Genomic DNA, 23,208 nt, shown 5'->3' on the forward strand with positions numbered 1-23,208 from the left:
GATTTGGCTGTTTTCTCTGATATGTACCTGATATTTACCTGATACTTTAAAGAAAGTATTGGTAAGTATGTGGTACTACCAAATTATGCTTTTTTAAATTAATTTTAAGGAAACAAAGTAATGCATGTTGCTGTGTAATACCATTTCACCATGTAGAATAATCTTAAATACCATGCCATTTAAATACCATGCCATCATCCCTCAGATATCCTGTCAGAGAAGACAGATGTGGATGACGCTCCTATTTCAGAAAGGCCCAGTGAAGGCTCAGAGAAGAAATTCCAGAATGGGAAAACTGGTCATTACGATTCCAGCACCTACTACCAGACAGCCTTTATCATTGCAGCCGTGTGCAGCGGACTTCTCCTCATCACAACTCTATTCAGTGAGAAGAAGGTAAGAGGGAACACACACTGAACAAACAATTGTAGTGCCCAACTAAGCTGTCAGAGACAACTAGTTTACATCTGCCTCCACATGTGGGGATTAACCCTGCTAACCAATCCCACTCTAATTCCTACATAGTAGTATAATTGAATATTTTTTTCATTTCTCAGAGACTCCGAGCCCTTCTTCACAGTGCCAACATAATTGAAAACCAGAGGTAAAAAACTATATTTCATATTATCCTTAAATGTCATGGTGGTAAAAACAGAAAACTGAAAAGACAGTGTAGTCCTTTGAAGGCTATTTACATTAATCAGGGCGGCACTATTGCTAGGCAACAACCACAACACAAACATTCAGACATGGTGATGGTGCAGTCAACAGTGACAGAAATCGTCAGGCAATGAACTCATGGTTTTGGCTCAAGATGATCATCTGCAACTTATACTCAACTCCAACTCAGAGTGATATTGATTTTTACTCAAACCTTCTCTGGAAATCAAAATCTATAAATAGGCTAACGTTTATTGGTACGTTCAGTCCTAGTGATCTGATGTCTTCCACGTGTTCAGATGAATTCATTCATTTAACCTGTCTGGGCTAGGGGGCAGTATTGAGAATTTTGGAAAAATATGTTCCCATTTTTAACTGCCTCCTACACCAACTCAGAAGCTAGAATATGCATATTATTGTTCAGGTTTGGATAGAAAACACTCTGAATTTTCTAAAACTGTTTGAATGGTGTCTGTGAGTATAACAGAACTCCTATGGCAGGCAAAAACCTGACAAGGTTTCAAGCAGGAAGTACCCTGTCTGACAAGGAGTCGTGCGTCTTGCATCTTTTTATTGAAAAGTAAGGATCTTAGCTGTAACGTGACAATTCCCAGGGCTCCAATAGGCTCTCAGAGCCCGCGAAATAACTGAAGGTTTACGAGGGAGCCTCAGGTTGAAACATATTATCGCCTTTTGTAAGTGGATGCTCCGAGGACCTTTGAATGATGCGCGTGCATGAGTCGCTTCTGAGGAGAAATTTTATTCGGCTGTTTAGGCTCAATGCATACTCCCGGTCGGAATATTATCACTTCTCTACGACATAAATGGCATAAAAATTGGTTTTAAACAGCGGTTGACATGCTTCGAAGTACGGTAATGGAATATTTAGACATTTTTGACACGCCAATGCGCCATGCGCGAAACCGGGAAGAAGCATTCTAGAACTCACGAACAAAACGTCGCTGTTTGGATATAACGATGGATTATTTGGGACCAAACCAACATTTGTTATTGAAGTAGAAGTCCTGGCAGTGTATTCTGATGAAGAACAAGCAAGGTAAGAACATTTTTCTTATAGGAAATGTGATTTTGGTGGATGCTGACCTGGGTGGGTATCTAAATAGCTAGCCCTGTAATGCCGGGCTATGTACTTAGATTATTGCAAAATGTGCTTCATCCGAAAAGCTATTTTAAAATCGGACATATCGAGTGCATAGAGGAGTAATGTATCTATAATTCTTAAAATAATTGTTATGCTTTTTGTGAACGTTTATCGTGAGTAATTTAGCAAACTGTTAGTAAATTCAACGGAAGTTTGCCGGGGGTTATGCGTTTTCTGAACGTCACATGCTAATGCAAAAAGCTGTTTTTTGATATAAATATGAACTTGATTGAACAGACATGCATGTATTGTATAACACAATGTCCTAGGTGTGTCATCTGATGAAGATCATCAAAGGTTAGTGCTGCATTTAGCTGTGGTTTGGGTTTATGTGACATGATATGCTAGCTTGAAAAATGGCTGTCTGATTTTTTCTGGCTGGGCACTCTGCTGACATAATCTAATGTTTTGCTTTCGTTGTAAAGCCTTTTTGAAATCGGACAGTGGGGTTAGATTAACGAGATTCTTGTCTTTAAATAGCTGTAAAATAGTCATATGTTTGAGAAATTGAAGTAATAGTATTTCTAACGATTCAAAAATCGCGCCACTGGAATATCAGTAGCTGTTACGTAGGTGGGACGAAATCGTCCCACATACCCCAGACAGGTTAAATAAATGTATTGTTGATTCATTTATTCATATAAAACTGCAGCAACTGTCTGTTCTGTTTAACTTAAGTAGCCTATATTTACACAACGATCACATGCTACCTCACCCTCACAATGCCATTGACTAGTCTTCACTAAAACCTAACCCATTGTGTTGTGTTACAGCCTGAATTCAAAATGAATTATATAGATTTGTTTTCTCACCCATCTACTCACAATACCCCATAAAGACAAAGTGAACATGTTGGGAAAATGAAATACAGAAATATCTCATTTACATAAGTAGTCAATACATGTTAGAATCACCTTTAGCAGTGATTACAGCTGTGAGTCTTTCTGGGTAAGTCTCTAAGAGCTTTGCACACCTGGATTGTACAATATTTGCACATTATTCTTGAAAAAAGTCTTCAAGCTCTGTCAAGTTGGTTGTTTCAAGTCTTGCCATGGATTTTCAAGCTGATCTAGGCCACTCAGGAACATTCAATGGCATCTTGTTAATATACACTCCAGTGTATATTTGGCCTTGTGCTTTAGGTTATTGTTCTACTGAAAGGTGAATTCATCTCCCAGTGTGTGTTGGAAAGCAGACTGAACCAGGTTTTCTTTGAGGATTTTGCATGTGCTTAGCTCTATTCCTTTATTTTTTTATTAAAAACTCAAGGACATTGCTTTGTATTCAGAACATAAAGTTTATTTCTATGCCACATTTTTTGCAGTTTTACTTAAAATATAAAAAAACATGCATCTTGTTTGCATTAAGGCAATATTCTGTACAGGTTTCCTTCTTTTCACTTTGTAATTTAGGTTAGTATTGTGGAGTAATGACAATGTTGTTGATCCATCCTCAGTTTTCTCCTATCACAGCCATTAAACTTTGTAACTGTTTTAACCTGTTGAGGATCTTATCCCGATCTTATCCCGGTATTGGGATTCATTGTCATGTGACCATGGCGGGGAATTCAAAACTGCAAGAATAATCATTTCAAATAATCAAATAATCAACTATTTTCCTCCATTTGAAAGATATATCTCCTAAATCTAACCACGCTGTCCGATTTTCAGAGGCTTTACGGAGAATGCATAAAGTTAGGTTATGTTAGGAGAGTACATTGACAATAGCTGTGTGTAATGTTTAGCCAATTCAAAGAAGGGCATCAACAGACAGAAAACTAGCTAGAATTATGCACTTACCTTTGACAATCTGCATCAGATGACACTCATAGGACATTATGTTATACAATACATGCATTTTTAGTTCCATCAAGTTCATATTTATATCCAAAAACAGCATTTACAGTCACGGTGAAATTCAGAATTTTTTCCGGCTCGAATGCTCCCAGTGAATCCAGCATTACAAATCACGGAATTACTATTCGAAAACATTGGTAAATTATAATATTGTCATTCAAAGAATAATATATTATCATCTCGTAATTGCTACCGAATGGCCAGATCTCAAAATAACTTTACATTTGCCTCATGGTGAAATCCCTGAGCGGTTTCCTTCCTCTCCGCAACTGAATTAGAAAGGATGCTTGTATCTTTGTAGTGACTGGGTGTATTGATACATCATCCAAAGTGTAATTAATAATTTCACCATGCTCAAAGGGATATTCACTGACTGCTTTTTTTAGTTGTAAACCCATCTACCAGTACAGTAGGTGCCCGTCTTTATGAGGCATTGGAAAACATCCCTGGTCTTTGTGGTTGAATCTGTGCTTGAAATTCCCTGCTCGACTGAGGGACCTTACAGTTTACATTTACATTTACGTCATTTAGCAGACATTCTTATCCAGAGCGACTTACAAATTGTATGTGTGGGGTACAGAGATGAGGTAGTCATTAAAAAATCATGTTAAACATGATTACTAATCACAGAGTCCATGCAACTTATTATGTAACTTGGTAAGCACATTTTTACTCCTGAAATTATTTAGGCTTGCCATAATAAAGGGGTTTCATACTTATAGACTCAAGACATTTTAGCTTTTTATTTTTTATTAATTTGTAAAAAACATAATTTCACTTTGACATTATGGGGTATTTTGTGTAGACCAGTGACACAAAATCTAAATTTAATCCATTTAAATTCAGGCTGTAACACAACAAAATGTGGAAAAAGTAAAGAGGTGTGAATAATATCTGAAGGCACTGTAACATGTTCCACAGGGCATGCCGCAGCATTAAGGACATTGAGCTGCAGTATTATAAAGCCAAGGATTGAGAGATCTGGTAAGAGCCACTAACATTCCTTTCCACTTCTTCAGCAAGAATGAATGCTAAATTATTTATTGAGTCATTAGAAAACATCCTTCATTCCTATCCAAGCACTTCAGATGGCAAGGGTTTGGTATGTTCTTTTTAATGCCCCATATGGGACTAATGCACCCCTATTGAGATCTGAGGGAAACAGTTTAAGATGCTTGAATTCCAGGGGAGTACACTGATGCCCTCAAATCATGACATGGTATATCATTCACACAATGACTAAGAAGTTAGACTCTCTCTCTCTCTCTCTCTAGGATTGGTTTCAACTGCCAGTAAGAGCCCAATAACCACGTCATTTGTCAATCAAGTAGAAGACATGGACATTTGGCGGAACTATTTTACTCGTGTCACTCTTTTGTATATAAATATCTAACAATATCTAAAGTAATCTATTTTTATACAAATTAAGTTTATTATTGCTTGAAATATTGCTGGATTTTTTTTTTACAGAGAATCTTATGCTATTAAAGTTATACAATATTGGCCTGCTTCCAATTTATTTTTTATTTTTTAAAGGTTTGAGTGAATTTGTCGCTCATAGACTATTTGGACGGTGTCATGTGCAACAGAATTTGGATCTTCCATGAAATAGTGGGGACCAATCAATCCTCCAAGGACTCTTCATCACGGCAGGGGTTAGCGACTTCACCTAATCCTGATGCTTTTTCACTGACACTGCCCTACCATCAAACATCTCCAAGCGTGAATGATAGATCCTCACAGTGAATTGCACAGTTCAAGAGGGGAAGAACCTCGTTTTTTATTACATCGGCATCTGTGTTTGGATGTGTCTCCCAAGTCAACATCAAACTTAAGAAAGTTTGTGACTGAAGTATTCCCATGACATTGTTGAATGGAGTTGGGTTCTTGAGCCAAAGTAATACCAGGTGGCATTACCTCAAGCTGACAGAGGATGTATCTTTGGGGATAAATAAATTAAATAGAAAAAAACCCACAATGTTTTTAGTGAATCCATAAATAAAATGATACATCATACTGGATTAATTTGCATTTAAACATTACTCTGTTTTGTCCCTTTCAAATTATGACAATGATTTAAACCTGTCTCTCATGCCATGTTGTGCTGATACCAATGAGAATGTATGACAATCTCCAGCAGTTTGTAAACCTATTAGAGCGCTCCATTCCATACAGTGAATCATGTCCATATACAAAGGAATGTGTTGTAGTCATGTGGCTTGAGGGTTTTTATAAATCACAAAAGTTGAACATGTTGAACATTTGTATGTTGGTCCCTTTCAATTGCTGAATTGTGAAGTAAGAGAATGCAATTGAAGTGCTGTTAATTGATGAATTTGCCGAGAACCTTCAACTAGCACTACACAATTAAAGAGAAACTGCAATTCCATTTTCAGTTTGTTACCTAAATTATGAAATGTTTCAACATGACTTGTGCCCTGTAATAAGTGCAATTGAACATCTTGACAGTGCTAACCCATATGAGTCACCCTTGGATTATGCTGTATTTCGGATAAATTGTGTTGATTCAATGCAATGTATTAGATAATGTTAAGCCCCAGGATCATTTATGTATTACTTTAATACTGTATACAATAATAATAATAATAATAATACAAATAATAATGAAGATTGACATGGAACTATTAAATATTTTGACTCATGTACAATTGCAGTAAATAGAAGTTGAGGTGTTGTCTGTTCATATTGGTCTTTGCTTAGGCCACGATTCAATCCAAAAAGGTATTAGAGCCATGTTATAGTGCATTTGACGTAAAGGTAATCCGATTGAGCTGACATCTGCAGCGTTTACCGTCAATGCAATCTCAGCAAAAGTGGGGACATTGCCTTTGAAAGCTGCATTGTCTTTAGATTTAGGAACATAATTTGATCACCCTGTTGTATAATAATTTTCAGGAAATTGCAGGAAATGTAAAACTTGTAGTGTTTTTGATATTTAAAAAGGTTTCTGAAGTTTGTAATTTCCACTTTGAAATGTCAGATTTGATTTTCCCTTAAAAATGTATCAACCCCTACAAAAATGTCCATTAATTATAATCCACATTATAATTGACATGTCCTGTTACTGTAGCAAAGTGGCTCATATTAAGATCCTACATCTATATATGCGTGAACTGCTTGAAGCCTTTGTGTCTAAATGCAGAAAGAACAATATATTAAAGGAATCCTCAATAAAATTGGACTGGAATGAATCCCTGGTTTTGCCTGTTATTGTGATGATTCTGTTCAGTTCGTTATTGCTTTGATGTCTTGGATCCTATGAAAATGTCACCAAGGTGTAAGATGACTTCAGTAAAAATAAAAAATAAAGAAAATATAGCAAGTACCCTTTTTGGAGCAGACGTTGGCTGAAATAGATGTGTATTTAGGTATTTGTATTTGAAAATCCTATTTTCTGTGTATTTGTCACGTCCTGACCAGTAATAGGGGTTATTTGTTATTGTAGTTTGGTCAGGACGTGGCAGGGGGTATTTGTTTTATGTGATTCGGGGGTTATGTGTATGTAGAGGGGTGTTTTATTTATGTGTTCCGGGGTTTTGGTGTATGTTCTTGTTTTGGTATTCTAGGGTTTTCTAGTTTGTATATTTCTTTGTTGGTCTGTGTGGCTCTCGATCAGGAACAGCTGTACATCATTGTTCCTGATTGAGAGTCATATATAAGGAGCTTGTTTTCACCTGGTTGTTTGTGGGTAGTTGTATTTTGCACCGCTGTTATTATTAGCCTGTGAAACTGTCGGTCTTTGTTTCTTATTTTTGTGTTCACTTTAATTAAATAAAATAATAATAATAATGATGAGGAGCACGCAACCTGCTATGCCTTGGTCCCATTCTCTCTTCAACAACAGCCATGACAGAACTACCCACCAAACACGGACCAAGCAGCGGAGGAAGGAGCAACGGGTGGACTGTCGTGAGTCATGGACTTGGGAGGAGATTCTGGCCGGAGAGGGCCCATGGAGGAAGTCTGGTGAGGACCGGGAATGCTACTGGGGAACACGGCTGTCGAGGAAGCCAGAGAGGCACCCCCTAATAATTTTTTTGGGGGGGCACACAGGTAGTTTGGCTGGGCCAAGGGTGAGCCCTAAGCCAGCTCCCCGTGGTTATTATGGGGAACGTATGAAGTGGAGAGCACCGAGGTATGCTGAAGTGCGCACAATCTCGCCCATACGCACGCACAGTCCGGTGCGAGTGATCCCAGCCCCTCTCAAGTGCCATGCTAGAGTGGGCATCCAGCCTGGTAGGAGGATGCCTGCGCAGCGCATCTGGTCACCGGTGCGCCTCCTAGGTCCAGGCTACCCTACGCCCGCTCTACGCACGGTAACCATCAGGCCCCTGCACAGCCCAGATCGCCCTATACCAGCACTCCGCTCGTTCAGGGCTACTAGTTCTATCCAGCCAGGACGGGTTGTGCAGGAGGTGCGATCGAGACCGCCAGTGCGTCTCCACGGCCCGGTATATCCAGTACAAGCACCACGCACCAGGCCTCCAGTACGTCAGCCCAGTCCAACTCAGCCTGTTCCCGCTCCTCGCCTTAAAGTGCGTGTCTCCAGTCTGGTAGCTCCACTACCAGCCCCACGCATTAGGCTTCCAGTGCGTCAGCTCAGTCTCGAGCTTCCAACGACAGTGTCCAGTCCAGAGTGTCCGGCAACAGTGTCCAGTCCAGAACCGAATGGGACAGACTACGGTCCGGAACCGAGTGAGTCTGCCTACGGTCCGGAACCGGATTATTTGTTATTGTAGTTTGGTCAGGACGTGGCAGAGGGTATTTGTTTTATGTGGTTCGGGGGTTATGTGTATGTAGAGGGGTGTTTTATTTATGTGTTCCGGGGTTTTGGTGTATGTTCTTGTTTTGGTATTCTGGTTTTTTTTAGTTTGTATATTTCTTTGTTGGTCTGTGTGGCTCTCGATCAGGAACAGCTGTACATCGTTGTTCCTGATTGAGATATATATAAGGGAGCTTGTTTTCACCTGGTTGTTTATGGGTAGTTGTATTTTGCACTGCTGTTATTATAGCCTGTGAAACTGTTGGTCTGTCATTCTTTGTTTCTTGTTTTCGTGTTCACTTTAATTAAATCAAATAATAATGATGAGCACGCAACCCGCTGCGCCTTGGTCCCCTTCTCTCTTCAACGACGGCCGTGACAGTATTTGAGTATTTTCAAATAAACAAGCCAATACAACGACTTCTTTAAGAAGTATTTCATCCAACACATACTTGAAACCAAATATTCTACCAGATTTATAAAACAAAGATCATTGTGACTCGGACTCCTCTTTTACATAATAATAGAAGGTTTAACTATAACAGTATTTGACTTCACATTAAATTGACCATGATATTGCCCTGGGGTATGTTTCACAGGTGTTATTTGGCAGTAGTTCTGGGAAAGGATAATGTTGTGTGATATCTCCCCAGGCATGTTCATGAGGATGCCAGTTTGTGTCAGTTTGAGGTGTTTGGTGCAGAGTGACAGTAGAGAATTAAGATGGTGTCTCACTGCCCTTGTAGCTGATGTACAGAAGAGCCAAATAATCTTTCCATAGCTGACAGGGTAGGACCTACTGTACACAGCAGTTCTTCTCTCCACGATCAGCCCCTAAAACGCTCCAACACTCCTAAAATACCCCTGACTAATCCCTTACCAACCCAACCAGCACAAACTCAGAGGAACATGACTTAAAGGGGCAGTGCAGTCAAACTAGATTTTCACAGATTTTTACTGATATTTCCACTCTGTGGTTGAAATAACACTCTGAAATAATAACAATTATGATAATGCTCTTTTTTGTAAACGCTGTCTGGAAAAAAAAAAAATGCCTGGAATTTCAGCCTGTTCAGGTGGGATGGAGTGTTTGGCCCAGATCATGACATCCTGAACTGATTGGAATAATAATCATTTATTTGCATATGTATCCTCCTACTTTGAAGGGATAAGCGGGGTAGACTCGAGTCTAGACGATCCTATCCGCCAACCAAGGCTGTGGATGTAAATATATTTCAATGTATATCAATACGCCCACACTATCAAGTTTCAAGGTAAGACCCAGGTGCAGACAACGTTGAAGTAACAAAAGTTGATTAAATCGAACACGGGCAGTCAAAGTTACAAGACGGCAGGCAGGTTCAGAGTCAGGTCAGGCAGAGGTCGGTAATCCAGAGTAGCGGGGCAGAGGTACAGGACGGCAGACAGCTTCAGGGCGGGCAGAGGTCAGTAATCCAGAGTAGTGGGGCAAAGGTACGGGACGATAGGCAGACACAGGGTCAGGGGAGGCAGGAAGGTCAAAACCGGGAAAACAGGCACAATCGACAGGCCAGGAGCAAGGGGAAAACCGCTGGTAGGTATGACTGAACAAAATTAACTGGCAACAGACAAACAGAACACAGGTATAAATACACAGGGGATAATGGGGAAGATGTGCAACATCTGGAGGGGGTGGAGACAATCACAAAGACAGGTGTAACAGATCAGGGTGTGACACATCATCAGACTGAGCATTTCATTGGCAAAAGGAGGCTCAGGTAAATAAATGATTACAAATATGTTTGGAGTTATTTTCATAAAATAAACACACAGTGATTTATTAGACATACTGCACAGTGATGACATAAAATTAAAAAGACAACATGGGAGCTACATGTTGGGGCTATGGGGCAGTATTTGCACGGCCGGATAAAAAACGTACCCGATTTAAACTGGTTACTACTCTTGCCCAGAAACGAGAATGTTTCTGGTGGCTTTAGAGAGCCTATGGAAGCCTAAGAAAGTTTCACGTAACAGCACAGATGCTGTAATTTCGATAGAGATGCAACAGAAGGACAACAAATTGTCAGACAGGGCACTTCCTGCATGGAATCTTCTCAGGTTTTGGCCTGCCATATGAGTTCTGTTATACTCACAGACTCCATTCAAACAGTTTTAGAAACTTTAGGGTGTTTTCTATCCAAATCTACTAATTATATGCATATTCTACTTTCTGGGCAGGAGTAGTAACCAGATTAAATTGGGTATGTTTTTTTTCCGGCCGTGAAAATACTGCCCCCTATCCCAAATATATTCTCACTTTATGACATTTAGCTTGTTTGATTGCCTTGTAGAGTGAATAACTACACTATTTATATTCTGCCATATTACGAGTCACCTTGTCATGGTTAAATGCGGTAGTTCGCACTTTCAGTTTTGCGCGAATGCTACTATCTATCCACGGTTTCTGGTTAGGGTAGGTTTTAATAGTCACAGTGGGTACTACATCTCCTATACACTTCCTTATAAACTCAGTCACCGTATCGGTGTATGAGTGTAGATTATTTTTGCAAGCTACCCGGAACATATCCCAGTCCACATGATCAAAACAATCCTGAAGTGAGGATTCCAATTGGTCAGACCAGCGTTGAATAGTTTGAAGCACGGGTACTTCCTGTTTGAGTTTCTGCCTATAGGACGGGAGGCGCAAGATGGAGTCATGGTCAGATTTGCCGAAAGGAGGGCGGGGGAGGGCCTTGTAAGCATTCCGGAAGTTTGAATAGCAATGGTCAAGAGTCTTAGCAGCACGAGTAGTACAGTCAATATGTTGATAGAACTTCGGCAGCCTAGTCCTCAGATTTGTTTTGTAAAAATCCCCAGCTACAATAAATGCAGCCTCAGGAAATGTGGTTTCTAGTTTGCATAAAGTCCAGTGAAGTTATTTGAGAGCTGTCGAGGTATCGGCTTGAGGTGGGATGTAAACGGCCATGGCAATGACAGAGGATAATTATCTTGGGAGATAATATGGTCTGCATTTAATTGTGAGGTATTCTAGGTCGGGTGGACAAAATGACTTGAATTCCTGTATGTTCCTAGAATTACACCATGAGTCGTTAATCATGAAACACAACCCTCCGCACTTCTGCTTCCCGGAGAGATATGCATTCCTGTCAGCGCAATGTACTTAGATTCCTGCTGGCTTTACCGACTCCGACAAAGTATTCCAAGAGAGCCATGTTTCCGTGAAACAAAGTATGTTACAGGCCCCAATGTCTCTCTGGAAAGATATCCTTGCTCTAAGCTCATCAACTTTGTTATCTAAAGACTGAACATTAGTGAGTAATATACTCGGAAGCGGTGGGTGGTGTGCGCGTCTCCTCAAGTTTCATTTTTGGGTGTTGTACTTTCGGTTTTGTACACAAGCTTCAAACATCTGAAAACACAATATTTTGGGTTATTGAAAATATATTTCACAGTGGTTTAGATGGTACAATGGTTCTCTACACTATACCCATATTGCAGGTGATTCTGGGCCACTTATGACAACTATTTAGCACTGCTGGCCCAGCCTCGGCTATGGCCAGTGCTATGTGGGCCAAAAGCGGGCCGAGCACAGCATACAATTCTGTATTCATTATCGCACGCCAATTTTGGGCCAATTGTGGCTTGTGATACAGTGGCTTGTGAAAGTATTCACCCAACCTTGGCATTTTTCCAATTTTGTTGCCTTTCAACCTGGAATTAAAATAGATTTTGGGGGGGTTTTTATCATTTGATTTACACAACATGCCTACCACTTTGAAGATGCGAAATATTTTTTGGTGTGAAACAAACAAGAAATAAGACCAAAAAACAGAAAACTTGAGCGTGAATAACTATTCACCCCCCCCAAAGTCAATACTTTGTAGCAATTACAGCTGCAAGTTTCTTTGGGTATGTCTCTATAAGCTGGCACATCTAGCCACTGGGATTTTTGCCCATTCTTCCAGGCAAAATGGCTCCAGCTCCTTCAAGTTGGATGGGTTCTGCTGGTGTACAGCAATCTTTAAGTCATACCACAGATTCTAATTGGATTGAGGTCTGGGCTTTGACTAGGGCATTCCAAGACATTTAAATGTTTCCCCTTAAACCACTCAAGTGTTGCTTTAGCAGTATGCTTAGGGTCATTGTCCTGCTGGTAGGTGAACCTCCGTCCCAGTCTCAAATCTCTGGAAGACTGAAACAGGTTTCCCTCAAGAATTTCCCTGTATTTAGCGCCATAATCATTCCTTCAATTCTGACCAGTTTTCCAGTCCCTGCTGATGAAAAACATCCCCACAGCATGATGCTGCCACCACCATGGTGTTCTGTGGGTGATGGGAGGTGTGGTTTGCATCAGACATAGCTTTTTCCTTGATGGCCAAAAAGCGCAATTTTAGTCTCATCTGACTAGAGTACCTTCTTCCATGTTTGGGGAGTCTCCCCATGCCTTTTGGTGAACACCAGACGTGTTTGCTTATTTTTTCTTGAAGCAATGGCTTTTTTCTGGCATCTCTTCCGTAAAGCCCAGCTCTGTGGAGTGTACGGCTTAAAGTGGTCCTATGGACAGATACTCCAATCTCCGCTGTGGAGCTTTGCAGCTCCTTCAGGGTTATCTTTGGTCTCTTTGTTGCCTCTCTGGTTAATGCCCTCCTTGCCTGGTCTGAGAGTTTTGGTGCGCGGCCCTCTCTTGGCAGGTTTGTTGTGGTGTCATATTCTTTCCATTTTTTAATAATTTATTTAATGGTGCTCCGTGGGATTTTCAAAGTTTTGTATATTTTTTTTATAACCCAACCCTGATCTGTACTACTCCACAACTTTGTCACTGACCTGTTTGGCGTTCTCCTTGGTCTTTATGGTGCCACTTGCATGGTGGTGCCCCTTGCTTAGTGGTGTTGCAGACTCTGGGGCCTTTCAGAACAGGTGTATATATACTGAGATTATGTGACAGATCATGTGACAATTAGATTGCACACAGGTGGACTTTATTTAACTAATAATGTGACTTCTGAAGGTAATAGGTTGCACCATATTTTATTTAGGGGCTTCATAGCAAAGGGGGTGACCACTTCTCAGTTTAAATTTGTTTAGAATTTTTTGAAACAAGTCATTTTTTTCATTTCACTTCACCAATTTGGACTATTTTGTGTACGTCCATTACATGAAATCCACATAAAAATAATTTTAAATTACAGGTTGTAATAAAACAAAATAGGAAAAACGCCAAGGGGATGAACACTTTTTCAAGGCACTGTATGTTGCCCAAAATATATTTGGTTATATATTTTTTAAATAAAAAAAAAACACATACATTTTCACTGTCTGAATGCCTAAGTGACACTGATTGAAAATATTAATCATCAGGAAACTTTGGGAACAGTTTGATTGTACAACTAGACAATTGTAATGATAAGAATAGCCCATATTTAATTGATCAGAGGTGTAATGTCAGCAGCATGCCAAGCCAACAGGTTCTGGGTGAGATCTTAAAACACATCAGTTTTCACTATCTGAACCCCTGAGTCACATTACATGGGTTATGGTTGAATATACTCATCAGGAAACTTAGGAAACAGTTTGATTGTATTACTAGACACTTGAAAAAAAATATTTTACACAAAGATCGCCATTTTTCCATTCACTATAATGGGGGATCCTATTTTCTCAAAGCAATGCCTGCATTCGGCATTGAACTTCCATGGCTTACATTTTAGTAATTTAGCAAATGCTCTTATCCAGAGCAACTTACAGTAGTGAGTGCTTACATTTTCATACTGGTCCCCCACGGAAATCAAACCCACAACTCTGGCGCTGCAAGCGATATGCTCTACCAACTGACGCCTTGAATGAGAGGCCCACCCGGACCCTCCCCTTTAGAGTCAGGTTTTGCGGCCGGAGTCCGCACCTTTGGGGTGGGGGGGGGGTACTGTCACGCCCTGGCCATAGGGAGGGTTTTGTTCTCTATTTTGGTTAGGCCAGGGTGTGACTAGGGTGGGCATTCTATGTCCTTTTTTCTATGTTTTGTATTTCTTTGTTTTTGGCCGGGTATGGTTCTCAATCAGGGACAGCTGTATATCGTTGTCTCTGATTGGGAGCCATAGTTAGGCAGGCAGCCTGTTTTCCTTTGGGTTTTGTGGGTGGTTAATTTCTGTTTTGTATTGCTTACCTGACAGAACTGTTTGGCTGTCGGTTTCCGTTTCTCTGTTTATGTGTTCTCGGTAAAATAAATACATGATGAGCACTAACCACGGCCAGGGCGTGACAATGCTTCTTGTCATTAAGTTTAGTTTTTGCATCTTTTTACTTTCAGTTTTGTACACCAGCTTCAAACAGCTGAAAATACTATATTTTTGGTTATTGAAAAGACATTTCAAAGCTGTTTAGATGATACAATGAATCTCTACATTTCATGTTTTGTCACATAAACTGAAATAAATCAAACAGTTTATCATTTTTATCCAGGTAATGCCGGAGCGATTTCTACACACTGCACCTTTACAACCATACTTTTGGTACAAGGTGACAACATACTGACAGACAGTGTCTGGTAGCTTCCCTCTTCAGGCTCATTTGATCTTGTTTCTGGGTTTGAACACCACAGTGGTGTAGTTCACAGAGTCATCATTATCATCACTGTCCTTCCCATCCTCCATGTCCTCCTTATCATCTCCTTTGTCTGTCTCACCCCCTCTCTTTCTTCTGTATTGCTACATTTCCTGGCAGAGGCCTCTTCTGTCTTCACCTCATCGTAATAGTCATCCTCCTCCTCCGCCTCTCTTAGCTATTCCTCCACGTTCTCGTAGTCATCTCCAGGGCGGATCGACCATGGTGCCTTCCTCCCAGGACAGATGCCACGTTCTCATAGTCCTCCCTCAAAGATGCCTCAGGGGAAACGTTGATGTAATCCTTGTCTTGGCCGAATGCTCTGACACTGGGATTAATGCAGGGGCCAAAGGTGAAATCCTCCGACTAGAAATATCACAGGGAAAATGTAAACTTTACACACTGTTTTTCCTATAGGACTTATTCTGTATTTTATAGAACTCAACCGTTGTCAGGATTGTGCACATCTCAAGTAAACTTTTCTAACAGAATAGCCTAACATAATGTTCTCCAAGATATATTATGTTATTTTTAGCTTCATGTTGTTATGGCAATAATCAAAAGCAGAGGTTTTAGAGGGTTCCTGCTTCATGTGAGGTCAATCACTGAGTCATCAGATCTCGTTGAGGAACTCTTGTCATCAACAAAATGGAGACATCCGTATTGAATTTAGTTTATAAAGTCTGTATGTACTTAAATAATGTCTGGTCTACATTGGTTAATTGTAAAACAAATATAGCATGAGAATGTACATAATGATTAGTATACCAAGTGGGAATGTTACATATATACAGGAGAGAGATATGTTGACCTGCAGCCTCTTCAATGACTCCGGTGAGATGATGGTGTTGGTGGTACATAATAAATGCAGTCTCCCAGTCATAAGCATTGCCATGAGCTGTATTTCTTGGGGTGGTCCTGGAGAATCCTACTTGGATTTTGCCTCCACCTTGGTTGGATTTGGCTGGATTTAGTGAAAGACAAAAATGTTTCATATGTTGATTTATGAGTGGATGTAATGGATAAGATAGCTGCTCAGATTTACCTAACAGATAATGCCCTGTACGTTACAGACATCTAGCTATTGTTCCCCAAACGGGACGAAGCGCATTAAGAAAGCTAGAGAAGAGTGCTAGTTTATGCATGCCATGTAGCTGATGCTTTTATCCAAAATGACTTAGTCATGATGCCTACATTTTTTGTATGGGTGGCCCCAGCGGGAATTAAACCCATTATTGCGCCAGAGGACCACATCTATCTTGAGATGCAGCCATTGTGTTTAACTTAAACTTCTGTGTATGTCATGTGTTACAGGATGTCAACTTCATTTACTCAAAAAGATTTCAAGTGAAAATTAGACTTTATGTAAGTAAATTATTGACACCGATGAGATTCTGATGTAACAGGACTAGGACCAATTCAAATTGAAGGCAGTCAATTCAGGAAGTGATCCAATATAAAATTCAAACATTAAAAATATTTGAAATATTTGGCTTCTTCTTTTCAGTTTATTGAAAATCATTGAAATTGGAAAAATTATTGAATTGGAATTTCAGTTTACTTCCTGAATTGACTGCCTTGAATTCAAATTGACCCCAACCTTGTTATGTAAGGAACAAGGTTATTGACATGTGAGATTATGATGACATCTGATTAATGAACCATTGTTTTAAGTTTAAATGATCACCCTTAACACTCAGCCCTTCGCTTCTTCAGAACCACCAACACGATGCTAAGGATATGGCAGTGCCTGCTCCTATGGCCATGTAGAACACCAAGGGGTTTGGGCCACTGCGAAAAAACAAATAACACAGTGGGTGAGGATGTATTGCCTTTGAGCCGAATACTAACTTATCAGATCTGTTTTTGTTCAAATCTTCGATGGACAATGCATGATTTATGTGAAAGTCTGAGTCAAGCGGACACATATCAACTTAGGATTTGTACCAGTTATGTCATTGAAATAACAACACTAACTATTGTCGGTCATTCCATTTCTATCAAACCTCAGGATAAGACCCAGATGCAGACACAGGAGGCAGATGGTTCGAGCCCCTGATATTTATTAAAATACAAGGGGCAGGCAAGAGGCAAGTCGAGGACAGGCAGAAGTTCATAAACCAGGTCAGAGTCCGAAAGGTCCTGTCACGTCTTGGCCAGTTTAAGGGTTAATTGGTATTGTAGTTTGGTCAGGACGTGGCAGAGGGTATTTGTTTTATGTGGTTAGGGGTGGTCTTTTTCTAAAAAGGGCATTTGATTTAAGTATTCCGGGGTTTTTGGGCACTGTTCCTTGTTTACGTATTTCTATGTTGATCTAGTTAGTTGTATGTCTATGTTTGGTTAATTGGGGTGGACTTCCAATTGAAGGCAGCTGTGTGGTGTTGCCTTTGGAAGTCCTATATTAGTTGGGTGTGTTTGTCTGTTTATTGTGGGAGATTGTTTCTTGTTTAGCGTGAGTGAGCCTAATAGGACTGTCTGTAAATCGTGAGTTCGTTTTGTTATTTTTGTATGTTCGTTTCGGAATTTATTAAATGTTCAAAATGAACTATCACAACTCTGCTGCATATTGGTCCTCATTTTCCGATGATGATTTCGCCATATCGTCAAACGACGAAGAAATCCCTGACAGTGGCAGGCAGGCTCGAGGTCAGGGCAGGCTGAATGGTATGGCATGGCAGGCGGGTTCGGTGTCAGGGCAGGCAGAATGGTATGGCAGGCGGGTTCGGTGTCAGGGCAGGCAGAAAAGGTCAGAACTGTTAACTTATTGTTTGTCCAGTCTCTGGAAACTTGGCAAAAAGCTGCTCACAGTTTTCAATGATAGGCCAAACTGGACATTTCCATAGCCAGTAAGCATTTGAACACTTAAATCCCACAGAGCCTCCAAATTTCCCATGAATCTACTGAACTCCTGAATCACCTGTTGAAATTGTAGAATTGTCGCTTTATGTTTTTTTATTTAGCTCTAATTTGCATGCAAATTCCGAATGAGGATACCAGATCTGTTATAATTCACACAGGACCGGTTTTGTGATCTGCTTTTTTCTACACTGTCAGTCATTTTCTTGTACTGTATATCAATTTCAGTGAACAGAACAGTAGCTTTAAACCATGCTAGCTAGGGCCAGCCACTCAACAAAATCTATGGGCTTTTAACAATGTTGTCTGCCTTTTAGTCAAAAAAACGAAATGTTTTCATGTTTGGTTAACAACTTAATTCAGTTAATGAATTGACTTTATTTAGTTACTTTAGTACCCCCCCATTTAACTCAATGCATTGTGGTCTATTCTGTTGAACCTTACCTTCCAACCTGGTAAGCAGAAGCATCCCGATAAGAAAACTGTCGACTCTCTTCATGTTCATGTACTGTATTAAAGTCCTACTACTCTAGCCCTAAGGTCTCTGACCCGGTAAATGTGCTGTTGTCTCTGGGTGTCTACATGCTTCGGCTACTTGATTCTAAAACATTATCCACTCTACACCGTCAGTACTTAGTTAATCTTATGCTTGAGCAGTTTATAGACCAATAGATCAGACAAAGAAGCCAACCCCCAGTGAAAACTTGTTGACCACAACCACTCTGTAGAGAGGAAATCATGTTGATGTTGAACTGATAACACATGAGGTGGAGTTGCTTGAAAGTATTGCTGAAAATAAATGACATTTCAGTCTGCTGGATTACAGTGACCATTTATTGAATGGTGTCATCTTTTTGATTTCCAGTCGCATTCATAAAACTATCACAGATATCAGAACGGAAATATGTTGCAAAACATAGGGTTCACACACACACGGGTAACACATGACAGTGGCTGTTGTAAACAAGAAATTATAAAGTCATTATAAAGTAATGTCATCAATAGCTGTCATGAATCGTCATAGATGATATAGTAATATTTCAAGTGTAGGCCTTGGAATTCTTTCTGTTTTTTACACATAAATATATCTACCTACATCATATTGTCAGGCACTGTTCAAAATATAATCAAATACATAACTGAGAGACGTAGAGCCCATCCTAATAACTATCATTTCCCGTAACGTAGGCCAAAGGAGTTATGGTTGTATGAGGACCTCCAAGCTCGATTCTGACGAATCCTGTTTTGTGGGTGGGGCTTCGCTGGGAACCACCACCACCACATCCTTCTGGGTAGTTCCGCCTCTAACAGTGGATTGTCTACGTCATTGGGAAGAAGAGCAGGAAGTTTGTCAGGGGGTGGGCCCTCTGTTGATGCAGTGGATAAATCTCTCAAGACCTTTAGCATTGCATTGTCTGGACTCTCCCCTGTGGAAACAAACTTTATATTGCATTGTAGATCTAAATATGAGCCTTAACAGTCACCACAGCAAAAACAACACATGCCTCAGTCACCCTTTATATTTCTGTTATAATACTGTCATGTCATAGTAAAAATTATGATTTTAGGACTAACACTCATGTGAAGCATGACCTTCATGCTTTCTATCCCATCTCATTTGATCTAAACCACTGATAATTTGTCCTCTTAAGGCACATACATACTGTATTTACAGACACTATTTAATTTACATGAGTGACTGTACCTTGGGTATAGTGGGAGTATCTGAGGCTGCTAGCGGGGAATGTCTCTGTTAGTGAAGCAATTAACATCAGAACCACGGTGAGCTGCAGCATGGTTGGTGGTGTTAACCTGGAACCCACCGCTTGGTTGAATGTATCTGTAAGGAGAAACAGGAGAGAAGTCCAGTACATTAAAGGTGCAGTAATGACCAACATTTGAATAGTCCTTAGGGTAGTAAGAAGGCCTTAATAAAAGTGAATTATCTAGCCAAAATAAAGCATGGTAAAAAGAAAACTGTATATGTACATAACTGTATATTGTCCACCTGCTCACCCATTTAGATCAACATGGATTCTGTAAATGGATACAGTGCATCTTAGCAGGGATGGGTTTAGTGTGAAATGCAGTTTGATGTATTGATACGTGTAAAACGCAGTTGACATATTGGGGATGTCTGTAAAGGCATTTTGATGTATTGGGGATGTGTGTAAAAGGCATTTTGATGTATTGTGGATGTGTGTAAAATACACTTTGATGTATTTGGGATGTATGTAAAAGGCAGCTTGATGTATTGGGGATGTATGCAAAAGGTAGTTGATGTAATTAAGAGATGTATAAAAGGCCGTTTGATGTATTGTGGATGTGTGTAAAAGGCTGTTGATGTATTGGGGATGTGTGTTAAAGGCTGTTGATGTATTGGGGAGGTGTGTAAAAGGCAGTTGATGTATTGGGGATGTGTGTAAAAGGCAGTTTGATGTATTGGGGATGTGTGTAAAAGGCAGTTTGATGTGTCAGGGATGTGTGTGGTTGCTGGGCAACTTGCCAATGTGACCTCAGTGTTAACTCATATCACCTGCTCTGTGGAGATGAAAGCAAGTCACCCTGCAGAGCACACAGGAGGAACACAGGGGAAAGGTTGGGGTACTGACCTCCCACAGCTGACTGAAAACTCCCAGAACTGCTCATACTCTTCTCAACGAAGACAGAAACTCACTCTTTCAGACACACACATAGATTGTCATGCATGCACGCACGGACGCACACACACACAAAACAAAATGATCTCCTCCTACCTCCCCTCATTCCCTCACATACACACACGCACACACACACCCTCAAAAACTCAACAGTTGACTTCAAACAGGAACATCAAAGGTCTGTGACATCATTACCAACCACTACTTCCTCAGTTATCTCTGGCTGACTGAAGGGATGCGCTTGATATTCAAGTGTCCCGTTTACTCACTTCTAGAGTCCCATTTCTGCCCAAACACCACATTGTAATGATGAAAAAGTAAACATTTCCAAATCTTTCAAATTCAAGGAGCTTTCCAGGGAGCCCTGAATCACTTTTTATTGGCAAATTATTTTTCCTGACTTGCTTACTTTGGACAGTTAAGCGGAAGGGAAACAATAGCTACAAATGTTTTAAAAGGTTTTCATATACCGATAAATCCTGAATTATATTAATGATATTAAAAAAAATCCACTTTGGATCCACATAGAATATTTTCATTAACCAGTTGAATGTATCTATTCAACACAGTACTCATAAATTCAAATTAAACGTGGTCTTATGTAGCTCAATTGGTAGAGTATGATGCTTGCAATGCCAGGATAGTCGGTTTGATTCCCAGGAACACCTATTTATGTAAAAAAGGTATGCACACATGACTGTAAGTCACTTTGGATAAAAGTGTCTGTTAAATGGCATAAAAAAACAAATAGAATAGCCCCAAAAAAATATTCTCTTCAGAAACCTCCAGATTGTGGTTTTGATGGAGGGGAACCTTGACTCAAGCCTTGACTCTTCTGGCTCGTTAAACACTAAAGAGGCCTGTAAACCTTGTAGTTTATCTGCTCCAGTCAAAGACACTGATCCTGCAGCGCAGATCTCAGTTAACAAAGGGATACTGATCACTGCTGGCCTCAGCTGTGGATCTGGTTAACCTGGTACTCCTCTGGTGCATTACAGTACACCACACTAACCACAACCTTTACTACATTCCTGAAAACCTTGACAAGGCATATGTACAGTACATTGAATGTAAATACAGAGAACGATAGACTGACAAAAATAGGTGATTCTTGACATCTTCAACTTCCTGGAAACCCAGTTTTTTCCTTGAATACTACTTGCTGAAATTTAAGCCAAATACCTTGTTTGTTTAGAAACAGGAGCAATCAATGTGGTTGATTTCAACACCAAGTTGACAAACCACTCAGTTTTAAGGCAATGGCATACATATTGTGTTCCCCATTTAAAATAAATCTACCACGGAAGGAACAACATTGGCTTACCCGTTTCCCTGTGGAGCTGCCTGAAGAGGAAAGATATGTAGACCACTCCGACTGTGTCCTCACTACCCACCCCAAAGGGGCTTTTGTAGGGTGACCACATGCGTCATCGTCCCTGTGTTGTAACCTGGTGTTCTTGGACCTCCTCCCTTATTTCTATCTCTCCTTTCATCACCCTGTTCTCTCTTCTGTTTGGTGATTGCCAGAATTTCTCAGAAGTGAATACTCTGAATTGGACCCAATTAAGTTTTATTTAGACCCATCCAGCACACAATGCAGGGTAATTGAGTTTTATGTCAAAATCATCCGGACAATAAACAAAATAATGGAACATTGCAAAGGAGAAACGGTTTGATGAATATGTAGCCTCATACCCAATGTCTTCTTGATGTTGTTCCTTGTATTTTAATTACACAAAAGGGGGATGGGATGTTACAAACTAGCACTGGCTACAGTTGCTAGTCCATTTCCCTCAAAAAGGAGTGGAAAGGTAATTCACTAGACATTCTGAATAATCAAAGGCATATCTATTATTATACAATGGGAATTCTAATCCTGAAGGCTGGTTAAAACCACATTCCAGCCGGTGTCTATTCCACAAGTTACCACCGGCTAAATCTATGATGTTAAAATGCCTATTTACTCTGTTCCATCTGACTGTGCAACCCATTGTCTTATTAGCCCAGCCAGGCAATTTATCAACTTGTCAACGTATCCAAACTTTTGACTGGTAATGTATATCCTCCAAACACAGGCTTCTCGGGCATTATCACTTAAGTAAATGTTATATAGGTAACACACAACACTTTCTAAATGTACAACATACCATGGAAATATAGTTCATTCTGAAACTATTCAGTCACCTTGGCTTTTTCTACATTTTGTTACCTTACAGCCTTATTCTAAAATTGATTTATTATATATATATTATTATATATATATTATTATGTATATATATTATGTATATATATTATGTATATACCTGGGGCGGCAGGTAGATAAGTGGTTAGAGCGTTGGGCCAGTAACCGAAAAGGTTGCTAGATTGAATCCCTGAGCTGACAAGGTAAAAATCTGTCGTTCTGACCCTGAACAAGGCAGTTAACCCACTGTTCCCCATTGTAAATAAGAATTTGTTCGTAACTGACTTGCCTAGTTAAATAAAGGTAACATTTTTTTATTAATCTACTCACAATGACTCTACAAGCTTGGCACACCTGTATTTGGGGAGTTTCTCACATTTTTCTCAGCAAATCCTTTCAAGCTCTGTCAGATTGGATTGGGAGTGTTGCTGCACAGCTATTTTCAGGTC

The 23,208-nt window shown here is 40.0% G+C and overlaps 1 protein-coding gene across 1 annotated transcript in view; it reads left to right on the forward strand.

The window, feature by feature from the left end:
• LOC115150302 (uncharacterized) overlaps positions 1-6,890 on the forward strand; it is a 28,106-nt gene extending 21,216 nt beyond the window's left edge. Inside the window, exons 7-10 of the mRNA XM_029693441.1 lie at positions 206-396; positions 558-604; positions 4,600-4,662; positions 4,953-6,890. Of these exons, the coding sequence (XP_029549301.1) occupies positions 206-396; positions 558-604; positions 4,600-4,654 (293 nt within the window). The 3' untranslated portion in view covers positions 4,655-4,662; positions 4,953-6,890. The remainder of the gene's footprint in view (positions 1-205; positions 397-557; positions 605-4,599; positions 4,663-4,952) is intronic.
• The last annotated feature ends 16,318 nt before the right edge of the window (positions 6,891-23,208 follow it).

The sequence above is a fragment of the Salmo trutta genome, chromosome 16 (genome assembly GCF_901001165.1).
Source record: "Salmo trutta chromosome 16, fSalTru1.1, whole genome shotgun sequence".
NCBI classification, from domain to species: domain Eukaryota; kingdom Metazoa; phylum Chordata; class Actinopteri; order Salmoniformes; family Salmonidae; genus Salmo; species Salmo trutta.